The following is a 14,671-nucleotide window of genomic DNA, read 5'->3' as shown; positions in this document are numbered from 1 at the left end:
ATTTTACTATGCAGTGGCCTGTCTCACCTGGTCAAATAAATCATAGAATCATAGAATCATAGAATCATAGAGTTGGAAGAGACCACAAGGGTCATCGAGTCCAACCCCCTGCCAAGCAGGAAACACCATCAGAGCACTCCTGACATATGGTTGTCAAGCCTCTGCTTAAAGACCTCCAAAGAAGGAGACTCCACCACACTCCTTGGCAGCAAATTCCACTGTCGAACAGCTCTTACTGTCAGGAAGTTCTTCCTAATGTTTAGGTGGAATCTTCTTTCTTGTAGTTTGGATCCATTGCTCCGTGTCCGCTTCTCTGGAGCAGCAGAAAACAACCTTTCTCCCTCCTCTATGTGACATCCTTTTATATATTTGAACATGGCTATCATATCACCCCTTAACCTCCTCTTCTCCAGGCTAAACATGCCCAGCTCCCTTAGCCGATCCTCATAAGGCATTGTTTCCAGGCCTTTGACCATTTTGGTTGCCCTCCTCTGTACCCGTTCTAGTTTGTCAGTGTCCTTCTTGAACTGTGGTGCCCAGAACTGGACACAGTACTCCAGGTGAGGTCTGACCAGAGCAGAATACAGTGGCACTATTACTTCCCTTGATCTAGATGCTATACTCCTATTGATGCAGCCCAGAATTGCATTGGCTTTTTTAGCTGCCGCGTCACACTGTTGGCTCATGTTAAGTTTGTGGTCAACCAAGACTCCTAGATCCTTTTCACATGTACTGCTCTCAAGCCAGGTGTCACCCATCTTGTATTTGTGCCTCTCATTTTTTTTGCCCAAGTGCAATACTTTACATTTCTCCCTGTTAAAATTCATCTTGTTTGTTTTGGCCCAGTTCTCTAATCTGTCAAGGTCGTTTTGAAGTGTGATCCTGTCTTCTGGGGTGTTAGCCACCCCTCCCAGTTTGGTGTCATCTGCAAATTTGATCAGGATGCCCTTGAGTCCATCATCCAAGTCGTTGATAAAGATGTTGAATAAGACCGGGCCCAAGACAGAACCCTGTGGCACCCCACTAGTCACTCTTCTCCAGGATGAAGAGGAACCATTGATGAGCACCCTTGATGAGTCAGCCAGTTACAAATCCACTGAGTGGTAGCATAGTCAAGACCACATTTTACCAGCTTCTTTACAAGAATATCATGGGGCACCTTGTCAAATGCCTTGCTGAAATCAAGGTAGACTACATCCACTGCGTTCCCTTCATCTACCAGGCTTGTAATTCTGTCAAAAAATGAGATCAGGTTCGTCTGACATGACTTATTTTTCAGAAATCCATGCTGACTATTGGTGATCACAGCATTCCTTTCTAGGTGCTCACAGATTGTTTGCTTAATGATCTGCTCCAGAATCTTCCCTGGTATTGATGTTAGACTGACTGGGCGGTAATTATTTGGGTCCTCTCTTTTCCCCTTTTTGAAAATAGGGACAACATTTGCCCTCCTCCAGTCTGCCGGGACTTCGCCTGTTCTCCAGGAATTCTCAAAGATGACTGCCAGTGGTTCTGAGATCACATCTGCCAGTTCTTTTAATACTCTTGGATGCAGTTCATCTGGCCCTGGAGACTTGAATACATCTAAACTAGCCAAGTATTCTTGTACTATCTCCTTAGTTATTCTGGGCTGTGTTTCCTCTGCTGAATCATTTGCTCCAAATTCTTCAGGTCGGGCATTGTTTTCTTTATCGGAGAAGACTGAGGCAAAGAAGGCATTGAGGAGTTCAGCCCTTTCTGTGTCCCCTGTTTGCATTTCACCATCTTCTCCTCTGAGTGACCCCACTGTTTCTTTGTTCTTCCTTTTGCTACGAACATACCCATAGAAGCCTTTTTTGTTGCTTTTAACCTCTCTAGCAAGCCTGAGTTCATTCTGTGCTTTAGCTTTTCTGACTTTGTGTCTACACGTGCTGGCTATTTGTTTGAATTCCTCTTTGGTGGTTTCCCCCCTTTTCCATTTTTTGTACACATCCTTTTTAAATCTTAACTCAGTTAAAAGTTCTTTAGATAGCCACCCTGGCTTCTTTAGGCACCTTCCATGTTTCCGTCTCATTGGTATTGCCTGAAGTTGTGCTTTTACTATCTCCCTCTTAACAAACTCCCAGCCATCATGAACTCCCTTTCCTTTTAGTATTACTGTCCATGGGATCTCACCCAGCACTTCCCTAAGTTTTATGAAGTCGGCTTTCTTAAAGTCAAGAAATTGAGTCCTAGTATGCTTGGCTGCTCCTTTCCGTTGTATAGTAAACTTCAGAAGAGCATGATCACTTGCGCCTAATGATCCTTCCACTTCTACCCCATTAACCAGGTCATCGACATTGGTTAGGACCAGATCTAAAATGGCTGTTCCTCTTGTTGCTTCTCCCACTTTCTGGACAATGAAGTTGTCTGCAAGGCCAGTGAGGAATCTGTTTGACCTTATGCTCTTGGCTGAGTTTGACATCCAACAAATATCTGGGTAATTGAAGTCCCCCATTACTACCATCTCCCTTCCTTTTGCATGCTTGGCCATCTGTTCCAGGAAGGCATCATCTATGTCCTCCGTTTGGCTTGGGGATCTATAGTAAACTCCCACAATGAGGTCACTATTATTCTTATCTCCCTTAATTTTGACCCAAATGCTCTCACTTTGGCTTTGAGGTTCTAAATCTTGGATCTCTTCACAGGTATACACATCCCTGACATATAACGCCACTCCTCCTCCTTTCTTGTCTGGTCTGTTTCTCTGAAATAGATTGTATCCCTCCATTTTTACATTCCAATCGTGGGACTTATCCCACCATGTTTCAGTGATGCCTATTATGTCATATTTAGTTTGCTGTACCAAGAGCTCAAGCTCATCTTGTTTATTTCCCATGCTTTGTGCATTAGTGTACAGACATTGAAGTCCATTAGTCATTCCCCCGTGTCTCTTATTTAAGGATTTTTTCCTCCCACCACTAGGTCTGCTTGCTGTTTGCTCCATTTGGTCTATGACATTTGGATGATCATCTTCATCAATTGATAGACTCCTACCTTCAGGAGCACTGTCTCCCTCCCCCACATTAGTCAGTTTAAAGCCCTCCTGATGAGGTTTCTTAGTTTTTTGGCAAAAACATTCCTCCCAACCGTTGTGAGGTGCAGCCCATCGCTTGCCAGAAGTCCATCCTCAAGAAACTGCAGTCCGTGATCTAAGAATCCAAACCGTTTCTGTTTACACCATTTGCGAAGCCAGCTGTTTACTTCCACTATTTTCCTCTCTCTCCCTGGGCCACGTCGTTCAACTGGGAGGACAGATGAGATGACGATTTGTGCATTTAATTGCTTCAATTTCCTGCCCAGAGCCTCATAATCTCTTTTGATCTTCTGGAGGCTATTGCTTGCAGTGTCATTGGTTCCCACATGAACCAAGAGGAAGGGGTATTTGTCCGTGGGTTTTATGATTCCTTGCAGTCGTTCAGTTACATCTTGGATCTTAGCCCCGGGGAGACAGCACACTTCCCGAGACATCTTGTCAGGCCCACAGATCACTGCTTCTGTTCCCCTCAGTAGGGAATCCCCTATCACCACTACACGCCTTCTCTTAGGTTTGGTCAGGGTTCTTCCGTGAGCGGTCCGTTCCAAGGTCGCCTGCACATTCCCTGAGGACTGACTTTGCTGCTCATCTTCATATACGTGATCGAGTGTAATGAGGGAGAGATCCTCAAATGGAGTCTGCTCTTCGTCTTCCATGCTAGGGGAGAGGACCTCAAAGCGATTGTGTATTTCTAGACAATCAGAGCGAACCCTGGGCCTCCTACTTCTTTGAGTCACGTTTCTCCACATATCGGGCTCCTGTGTTGGTGAACTAGCCTCCTTCTCAGGGGAGTGCCCTGTCTCCTCCTTGGTGGAGACGGTGTGCTCTGTTGCTTCCAAGAAGAGCTCCAGCTCTCTAATTCTTTGGAGCGTAGCTACACGTTCCTCCAGTTGCTGGACTTTGTTTTTTAGGAGGGCAATCAACATGCAATTGCTGCACGTAAAGCTGCCTGCAACCTTTGGCAAGATGGCAAACATTGTGCAGGAACCGCAGGCGACTGCAGCTGTTCCCTCCCCCTCCATCTTGAGAATGTGTCGTTGGGCTTGAGACTAGCTCCCCTAAATCTAAAATATGGTTCAAACTGCGCGCGCCGATAGCTAATCACCTGCCTCAACAGAAACCCTGCCCCCTCTGACCTTTGACCAGGGAAAGCAGCTAATCAGCCACAAGAATCACACACACAAGAAACCCCTTTTGGCTCCTTCTTTAGCCGCTGCCCTGCAAACACTCAAATGAATGGTGCTCACTTAAAAACCCAGACCTAGAAAGGTATTAAAACATGTACGGTTGGCATGCATACCTGGGATATGGGAAAGTCAAAGTGCACAAAAACTTTTTGAACCAAATCATTAGAAAATCTCTATATACCTTGAAGACCTCCTCAAACCCAAAGTGCCATTGTGGATTTCACCAACCGAGGCACTTGTGGTAAAAAGGAAAAATACAAATGGAAATTGGCCTGTATACCAAGCAGTATTAAAAGAAGAAGGGAATCAATTAAAACTAAAGAGTTTTGAAGAAGTGAGAGAACAGGTATCTGACTGGTTTTAGTATTATAAACTACTTGAAACATTTAAAATTGACAAGAAAAAAGGATTCGTGACAGAGATCTCAAGATTTGAAACAGACTTAATAAATTAAAAAACCAAAACTCTTTTCAAAACATACCAATTCCTCTTTGACTGGGAAGTCAAGGAGGAGGAGGTTAAATCAGCTAAATGGGCCCGAGACCTTGGTCACAATATAGAGATGCGTCAATGGGAAAATCTATAGAAAGTAAATTGGAGATTTACGGCATGTTACCTTAAGGGAGAACTTCCAAAAAATGTACTTGACCCCTTATAAGCTTTCCAAAATGTACAAAAGCATCCCAAATACGTGCTGGAGATGCGGAGAACCAGGCGGCACTATGTTTCATATGTGGTGGGTATGTAAAAAGATCAAAGCCTTTTGCAATTATATCTATCTTGAGCTTTAAAAAATGCTAAATGTAAACTTCCTTAAAAATCCAGAATCATTCCTACTCGGTATCACAGGCCCAGACATTCCTAGAAATGTAAGAAAAGTTTTTTTATATGCCACCATTGTCGTGAGGGTACTTATAGCCATGCAGCAGAAAATTGACAAAATCCCCACTAGATCTGAATTGGTTTTGTAGCTTGTAGAATACGCTGAGCTAGCTAACCTTTCTGAAAAGATTGAAGATAAGCCTAAGCAGGAGTTCATTTCAAACTGGGAACCCTTCAAGAGAAATTTTAAAAATAGTTGCTGTCAACCAGCAAGCAACAACAACTATGAAGAACATTTATTGTTAGAATATTTGTACTTTTTGTGATTTTTGATTATATTGATTTACTGATAACAATGAATACAATTTTTTTCTGTTGTACAGATGCAATTACAAACAATAAAGCAAATGGAAAAAAATATGTGTTCATAATTTTTGGAAGATATTTTATGGGGTTTTCTATAGCTTTCTTAGTATGTTTATAAAAGCATACTGTCAAGATTAAAAAGAAGGATTTATTGCAAAAACAAACTTTTCTTTTCAAATAATACGGCATGGCAAAAAGAAATGCAATTTAATATGTTACTGCTCCTAAATTGCCAACTCAAACCTTCTGCTTCAGTGTGGATACCCTGATTCCCAATGTGGGGACTAGGTGATCCATCCATCAGATCTGTTGTTCCAACCACTTCCTGTTTATCCCTGCCCCAAACCTTTGAAAATGTGCCTGGAAAGTACAGTACATCCCTGACTCCCCCAACAAGCTTTGAAAGATCAATGAGTCCAGTAGTGTTTAAGGGAGCTCCCTGTCCCAGATCTACTAGCAGTTTAAGAAGGTGGGCTTTATGTTTTTTAAAAACCCTCCCCCACAAGTATCCTGGAGAACAACCTGCCTTCATGAAGGGAACATGGAGAGATGCTGCTGAATCACAAAAGAGTACACTAGTAATTGACAGGACTATAATGAGGATGGGAGTGGGAATATGAAATAGCAGAAGGACAAGAGCCCTCTTTCTATACAGCTGCTGTGAAGGGGCATCATGAGCAGAAAGCCAATATGGGGCCACTTCTGTGCCTCCTTCCCCAATCACTATGCAGCGAATGCCAACTTTGCCCAGGTTCAGCAGTGAGGATCATTCTCTACTCATGAAATTTAGAACTCTGGAAGAAACATATACAGTAGACTTGCATACAGGGGAAGGAACTTGCAGCCCTCAAAAACAGCCATGATGAGTAATGTTGCTGAGGCGACTGACAGGTGTGCAAAGAGCCACCCACCTCCATGACCCGCCAGCAAGGGCCCTGTTGTCCCAAGGGTCATTGGTGGGCAGTGGCTGTTTTTCTCCAAGCTGATTTTTCAGGGGCAATGCTTTTATCCCTTGAAAATTAATAGCAGCACTGCCCCACTGACATGCAAAGGGGGAAATTTCTCCCACAGAAAGTATTGATGGTAACTAACCAGGATGGGTTGAAATGAGGATTGGAATTTGGATGGAAGATAAAACTATCCATGGCTACTAGCCATCATGGTTACGGTCTGCTCCCATGGTTTGACAGTATTGTTTTTGTATACCCTTAAAATCACAAATTCTTGTGGAAATATATACTGTATAAATATCAGAGCGGTGAGCCTCATTCTGCTCAGTGGGACATATTTTTAAATAGGCATGCAATAGTTAGCAATGTAATTGTGGCTTTGTTTTTGGTTTTAATCAAGTCATTTCTACAGATTTATTATATTAAATTAGAAACATTAAAACCACCATTCATTTATTGTTGTGCAAGAAGTAATAATATTGATGATTACTGAGTATCCCACATAGCTCTGGCCTTTTTACACCTGATCATCTCCCTGCCCCATCCACATAGATATCTCACTGCAATCTTTACTGTCCTGCCTATGAGGGGTCAACGTGTGATTTCATGGCCCAGAAATCTCCACCTACATTTGCTTCTTCAAAGACAGAATCATCTGCAGGGTACTTCTGCATACAAGCTATAAATGGGAATAACTTGCTCATCCTGTTGGAATGAACAGAGACTAGTCTTCCTTCTTCCATAACTTTCAGCTGTGCTGTGGCACACAGAAGCCTCCAGATAGGAAGATGTCCGCAGTGTTTCAGATCCTGTTCCTTGCATTCTGTGCTATCTTTTCTCTTCCATCTGAAGGTAAGTTCTTCTAAGGCTGTTAGAAATATTTTTATGTCACCAATGTGGTATGAAGCGTTTCACATAATGCCCTCCTCAGGCATTCACAAGAGGGGAGGCACATAAATGTCCTAGGACTATTGATGGTTAGAGATGGATCCCCGGTTCAGCATCCCCGGTTCTCCATAGCTAGTGTGGTGTAGTGGTTAGAGTGTCAGACTTGGACCTGGGAGATCAGGGTTCAAATCCCTACTTGGCCATGAAGCTCACTGGTTGACCTTGGGCCCTCAGTCTAACCTATCTCAAGGGTGGTTGCGGGGATTAACTGGGGAGTAGGGAAACCATGTATGCCCCTGTCAGCTTTTTGGAAGAGCTGTCCAGAGTGGCATATAAATGTTGTTGTTGTGGTGGTGGTGGTGTACCCACTCACTGTACCCTAACTTATTGTTTCTCCTTGTTTCTTTCTCTGTTCAACTTTCAACTCACCCCAGATGCCTCCCGGACTTAGATTCCTCGTTCCATTATCATGTGCTAGGTGTTCTGAAGACAAGACAACATTATCTTGAAGAGGCTGTGCATACAACATATCCCATGCATTAAATCTCTGTTGCTAGTAACATGAGGGGTTTTTTGTTTTTTTTGTCATTGAGCATATGAAGATCTGCAAACCAAATGGCTGTGAAGAATACATTGTTGACCCTGGTGCAATGTTGGCTTGGTGTTCCTGTAATAGTCATTACTTGTCTTTTTAGGAGCAAATGTTCGTTTTTGTGGTCACTGCATATCGGTTGTACCAGGAGCTCCCTGTAGACTAAAGCACTGCAAGATTAGCCCAGAAGGAACTTGTGTGGCCCTCATAATTTATAGAGGTAAGAAACCTATCCCAAACTCATATATTCTTTAGATTTTTTGCTCCTCACCCAAACACCTCATTTTCTCTTTAAGCCACATCTTCATTGGGTTTAATGTTTCAAGGAAGTGGGATATTCTGTAGACGTATTGTGTTAGGAGTTTGCGAAGCTCCCAACATATGCTGCAGAACCCTGGAAGGAATATTGAATATGTACATCCTAGCTTCTGAGTAGCCATGCAATGGTGGAAGGACAGGGATCTGATAGCTCCTGCTGAGCACTGTCAGATTTGGTTCTGCAGAGGGTCAGAGGAAGCACGAGAGTGACACAAACTCCCAAGAAAGCCCTGGTTCTGCAACTGGCAACAGTAATTCGGTGGGCTCCTTTCTCTGTCTCAGTGCTGGAAAGTATGGAGAACGGGGGGGGGGGGGGGGCGGCGGCGAAAAAGCTGGTCAGTTAGGTGACAACACAACCCTGCGGAGTGAAGCTTTTTTTTCAGCCTTACAGCGGCTACTTATCAAAGAAATCTTCAAACCAAACTTCAAGGTGAGGAGTTACCAATTTAATTAGGTTGAATAATTCAGTTACAGCGGGGAGTATTAAAAGGAAGTCTACCCCTGTCTGTGGCTGCTTGCGAAAGTGGAAACTTTGTGGAAGTGGAAAGTTTGTGGATTACTTTGATGGAGTTAGAGTCAGCTAATGTTTGAGAAGGAAGTAGGATTATACAAGTGTTTTTAATACCAATCTGAACTTTTGACTTTTTCAAATCTTGAATTTGAACTTGACCTGAAGTAGAATTAAGAAGTGAACTTGACTTGAATTTGAGATTGCAATTAAGGTTCTTAAATAAGAGACCCTGATTCTGATGGAAGAAAGGAACCTTGGCTAACAGCCAAAAATATAAATATAGTTAAAGACAATTATGAAAAAAACACAGAAGGAGATAAAAAGGAATTTAGAAATTTGGGGAAGAATGAATATTTCATTGATAGGAAGAATATCAGTTATCAAAATGAATGTATTACCAAAAAATGTTATTTTTATTCCAGTCAATTCAAGTAATCAGCAATGCTTCAAAGAATGGCAAAGAGATATTTCAAGATTGATTTGGAGAGGGAAGAAGCCAAGAATAAAATATAAATCACTAACAAATGTAAAAGACAAAGGAGGATTCTTCCACATCTTCAAAAGGGGCAGGTTGCAGGGAGGCTCAAAAGGGGCATTTAATAGTTTATATATTTTGTTGAAATCCTCTGCCCAAAATTTGGATTCCAGAGTGAATTTATGTTGACCTTAAACTCCAGAGATCTGGATTATAATCTTTGATCAGCAGTGGATTTTATTTCCATTGTCCTATCTATAAAATGGGAATATGTTTGACTGATTTCAGGGGCAACTAGTGATTTCAAATGGGGTTGAGCATTTCATGTGAAATCAAGTTGATTACTGGAGAAAATGCAAATGTTTAATCTCCTCACCTCCCCCTTCCTCTTCTTCACTCTTCATTTCAGGGGGGAAGATATTTGAGAGAATACTTGGTTGCCGGAAGAAGACAGATGTGACATGTGGCCTCATCCATGTTGATAATGAGAATGCTTACCGCTATGATCTCATCTGCTGCAGGGATAAAAATTTCTGCAATGAGGAATACCCACGAGACAGCCCTTAAAGCAGCCTCTAGGACCTCCACACACAAATAAAGCTTTTGCTGTGTTTCACTTTGGGTTTTCTCTTTTCGTACTTTCTTTCCTCACATTTGTTGGTTGGAACTTTCAATTCTGTCCATGCACAACAGATAGAATTAGATATGACCATCCAGGTGCTTCACTCATGTCTGGTGTGAGATCCAATAATTCCTGATGGAAGCTATGATTTAAAAAATAAAAAGAAGGTTGGATTATATAATAATCAGGACTACAAAGGCAAACCAATAACCCTACTCCATGATATATCAGGTTTGAAGGTGTGTTGAATCAGGGAAGCATTAAGAACTTCAGTTTCCCATCTGCAGTCAGAAAGAATCAGGACTAGCATCACAGCCTTCACAATGTATCCTTAAGGTAAAGGTAAAGGGACCCTTGACCATTAGGTCCAGTCGTGACTGACTCTGGGGTTGCGGCCCTCATCTCGCTTTATTGGCCGAGGGAGCTGGCATACAGCTTCCGGGTCATGTGGCCAGCATGACTAAGCCGCTTCTGGCGAACCAGAGCAGTGCACGGAAACGCCATTTACCTCCCCGCCGGAGTGGGACCTATTTATCTACTTGCACTTTGACGTGCTTTTGAACTGGCAATGGGAGCTCACCCCCTTGTGGGGATTCGAACCACCGACCTTCTGATCGGCAAGCCCTAGGCTCTGTGGTTTAACCCACAGCGCCACCCACGTCCCTAATGAATCCTTAGGTGGGTTTAATACAAGGTTGAAATGGTCCTGGAACACACTGGCTTGACAGATGGAATCATGAAGTTGGAAAGTACCTCAAAGATCATCCACAGCAACTTCCTGCCAATGCTGGAAATCCGCTGCTACATCATCTCCAATAGGTGGCAGCCGAACCTTTGCTTAACATCTTCTAACCATGGAGATTGTAACACCTTCCAAAGACGGCTGTCTTCTAGCAGGGAGAATTTAAATGACCAACAATGAAAGTGATTAAACATTATTGCATTCCTTGAGCCCAGAGAGATCGAACAGGCTGCACCACTAAGAAGGCCCCCTCTGGTTATAAAATCCAAAATTAAACTATGTTCTACTGTGCCAAACTCCAATTTTGAATCCATGAAAAATACATTCTATTATATGTTTAACAACTCATAAGGCAGCGGACTACAAAACCATTCTTATTGATATAACGTGTTCTCACTAAAGGAGAGCACATGTTGCGGCTGGGACCAGACAAGCACCCTGTAATTGCCAGGCAGAATTGAAGGAAGGGGCCTGGCATGGATTGGATGTGTTGTTGCTGGGGCAATTTGTATGTTGCCAATTTGGGGGTAGGATCAGAGGATATTTAAGTAAGGCCCACAGCAAGTTGCTTTCTCTTTCGCTGTGGGCATCGGATCACCCGCCCGCCCTCCCTTGTTTGGGCTTGCGCCTTGACCTTGCTATGCCTGTCATGGGGTCGTTCGCTTTGATGCGGGGGCCCGGTAGGAATTTTTCCATTTGGCTGATTAGTGTGTGCCATCTGGTTTTCGCCTACTGAGTAGCAAATCGTCACAACTTGTAAGGTTGGCGGTTAGGCATTGGTTTAAATTGGTTGGTGGAGGGGTATGGATTGGCTGTGCCTGCCCCTCCAGAGCTGCTGCTGCACAGGAATTCCATTAAAGGAATTCAGGGGCTTACCATCCTTTCGTCCAACCCCCTGGAATCGGGTTTGGGCCGCGTATGCCCCTAGGAGCATGCGGGGAGAAGCTGAGGGTCTGTGTTGCAGCTCCAGTTATCCCTGATCTTGTTCCTCCACACTGTCTTCCGCTGGAATCTGGGAGTCAGTGCTGTCCCCAAAGGGGACAGCTAGTCTTAACCAATGCCTAAGCAACCACTCACAATTTGTATGTTGAATAAAGTTGTGGCCAAAATTATGCCAAGAACCTTAAACAAAAATTAATGTGTGATGTGTGAGTTATTGGGTGTTTGGGGGATCTCAGCACGCAACAATGTAACCAACCATAAGATTATTGCTCTTGTTCATCAATATGATATTCTAAAGGTTGAAAGGGGTCTGCATGATACTCTTCATATAGTCATCCCTTCCAGGGACTTGGGAACAATATATCCAAGTACATTTTCACTGGGAAAGAGCAGCAAGTGGAGTATCCTGCCCCCATCCTGGATTGAAGCCACAAGGCAACATGCACAGAGCTTCCCCCACTTCTTCTCTAACTGCATAATGCTTATGACAACCTGGCGTCTCATACTGAATGTAAATGAACTGTGAAAAGACTCTGTGAATTGAAAGTGGAGAGCAGTATGTACTATTTTGTCATACATGAAATTTTTAATTAATTGATCAATTAATTAAACAGACTGCTTCTACTTCTTTTTTACCTTTACTTCCTTTCAAGTAACACAGCATGGCAAAAAAGCAAAACAATTTAATATGGAAATGCTACTAAATTGCCAGCTCATCCCTTCTGATTCACTGTGGATACCCTGACTCCGAAAGTAGGGACTAGGTGATCCATCCATCAGATCTGTTGTTCCAACCACTTCCTGTTCATCCCTGTCCCAAATCTTTGAAAATGTGGCTAGAAAGTACAGTACACCCCTGACTCACCCAATAAGCTTTGAAGATCAATGTGCCTAGTAGTGTACCTCCTTCCCCAATCGCTATGCAGCGAATGCTGACCTTGCCCAGGTTTTGCACTGAGGATCATTCTCCACTCATGGAATTTAGAACTCTGGAAGAAACATATAGATTTGCATACAGGAGAAGGAACCTTCAGCCCTCAAAAACAGTCGTGATGATCTTCCGGCGGATCGCGAAAGTGAAAGCAAGTGGGATCTCCTGCGTGCGGGAGAATCCAGCTTTTGAGAGGGAAAAGGGGGGGTTTGCAAGGGCGCCGCAGCCCCCCAAATACTCTTGAAAGGGAATTCAAGAGGCAGGGGTCCCGGCACTGCCAGTTAATTTCTCCTCCGGCCGCCAAGTAGCCTTCTTTTAGGAGGCGACGAGAGCGGCGGAGTTGAGACGTCAGCAGCGGGAAGCCATTTCTACCTCTCATAGCGAAGCCCCGAACTTGCACACAGAGCGATCCGTTCTCAAAAAGAAAGAAAACGAATTGGGATTTAAAATTGGAGTTTAAAAAAGAGACTGATTGGAACTAATTCGAGGCGGTAAGGTGGAAAAAAGGAGGTCAGCCTTGCGGGGAATTTTATTTGGACACAAGAAGAATTCGCGGAGCGGAAAACCATAAGTTTTGACAAGCGGACAGTTACGGATATATATGTGAACTTTTTTGGTTAGAAAGCTTCCCACAAAATGAACTGAACTATGCTGAAATGATATAAAGAGATTTGTGGAGAAGCGAGAGAAAAACAGCCTGGTGGAAAGTCGGCTGTGAGCGTTGGCGAGCTATCGGAGACAGTGAGACGGGATTACTTTCACTTTTAAAGAAACTGCGCAATTTGTTTTATGGTCGCCAAGACAAAGATTTGGATTAAAAATAAATTTGCCGGCTCAAGCAACGAGAAAAGAAGTAAGGTGGACACCAACTTTTGCTTTGTTTCAGGAGGGGAACTTTTAAGAATGTTGGGATTATAAATTTGCCACGGGAGTACAAATCGCCCCCCCTCTTTTTTTGCTCTCTTTGGAGTTACAAAGAAAGAGATACAAAGTGCCATTTTGACGCCGTGGAAGGAGCTTCCTGCAGCCATTTTGTGGCAATAAAAGAACTCTTCCCTTTCATAGATACTGTACTTAAGACTTTGGGAGCTACAATTTAACGCGGCGGCGGGTAAATTTTTTTGTTTTGTTAGGAATATATTCTTTTCTTTCCTTTTCTCTCCTCTGTCCATGGAGTGAAGGATTTGAAGCTCCCCAGCCTGCATTTTGGGTCCTGTCATCACCATACTGCTTTTGGATTTAATAAGGGCAACCTCTGCATGACATGGTAAGAGATGCAAGAGGGAAGCTCTTTGTTTTATTTTGAATTTGGCAACCAATCCTAAGGAAATAGCCAGGCAAGTGGCAAGACGATAAAAAAGAGTGTGGACAGATACTGAACTTGGCAGTTTCTGATTTTCCGACTTTCTGACATTTGACTTTCTGACTTGGTCCTTTTAAGGAATTTGGTTCATTTGATTCATCTGCTGTTTATAAAATTTTTGGAGGGGATATACTCCTGAATATTTATGATATAGGAGTTGGGCATAAAAGGGAAATTTAAGGAAAATTTGATGTGAAACTGAGGAAAGAGCATTAGAAATTGTTTTGAGTATTATAGAAATTTATTTTAATATTGAAAATTTATTTTAAATATTGAATATTGAATATTGAATGTTGCAGATATTGATGTAATTAAGAATGGCATATACACAGAAAAAAAGTGAAGGTGCAACACCAGGAGAAAGAAAGGGTTCAAGACAAGAACCAGAGTGGAAAGCAGATATTGTTAAAATGTTTACAGAATTGAAGGCGGATATAAAGGGCAGTGAGAAAAATATAGAGAATAAATTAGGTCAAATGGAAACAAAATTGGAGCAAATGGACAATAAAATAGATGTAACAGTAGGTGAATTAAAGGACCAGATGAAGGAAATTGTCAAGAAAAATGCTGAGATTGTTAAAAGGACACAGAATTTAGAGGAAGGAATGAAAAGGACAAAGTCAGACATGAGAGAGATGAGGAAGGAAGAAGAGAAAACGAGAGTGGAAATATCAGAAGTAAACAGGATGCAGGATGAAGTGTGGGACGCGGTTGCGATGAATGAACTTTGGCAACGGGAAACAAATTTGAGACTGAGGTCTGTGCCAGAAGCCCAGGGAGAAAAAATTTAAGAGAAGTTGACGGCAGAGTTTGCCCAATCGTTGGATATGAAAATAGAAGATGTAGAAAAAACAATACAGAATGCCTTCAGGATTAAAACAAGAACGGTTAGAGCGAAAAAAATTCC

The 14,671-nt window shown here is 42.7% G+C and overlaps 1 protein-coding gene across 2 annotated transcripts in view; it reads left to right on the top strand.

The window, feature by feature from the left end:
- The first annotated feature begins 7,077 nt into the window (after window positions 1–7,077).
- Window positions 7,078–14,671, top strand: part of LOC310674203 (uncharacterized protein) — a 142,494-nt gene continuing 134,900 nt past the window's right edge. The window contains exons 1-3 of one of the 2 annotated variants that reach the window (XM_083433247.1): window positions 7,078–7,232; window positions 7,964–8,080; window positions 9,574–9,772. In XM_083433247.1, coding sequence (XP_083289373.1) covers window positions 7,169–7,232; window positions 7,964–8,080; window positions 9,574–9,731 — 339 coding nt within the window. In that variant the 5' untranslated portion in view covers window positions 7,078–7,168 and the 3' untranslated portion in view covers window positions 9,732–9,772. Of the gene's footprint in view, window positions 7,233–7,963; window positions 8,081–9,573; window positions 9,775–14,671 lie in introns of those variants that run through there. The other variant, XM_083433248.1, reaches the window with a different exon arrangement.

This window comes from Podarcis tiliguerta, assembly GCF_965153285.1.
Source record: "Podarcis tiliguerta genome assembly, chromosome: 3".
In the NCBI taxonomy this organism is placed as follows: domain Eukaryota; kingdom Metazoa; phylum Chordata; class Lepidosauria; order Squamata; family Lacertidae; genus Podarcis; species Podarcis tiliguerta.
Note: the sequence above shows the minus strand (reverse complement) of the source record. Positions and strands in the feature narration are given on the sequence as shown.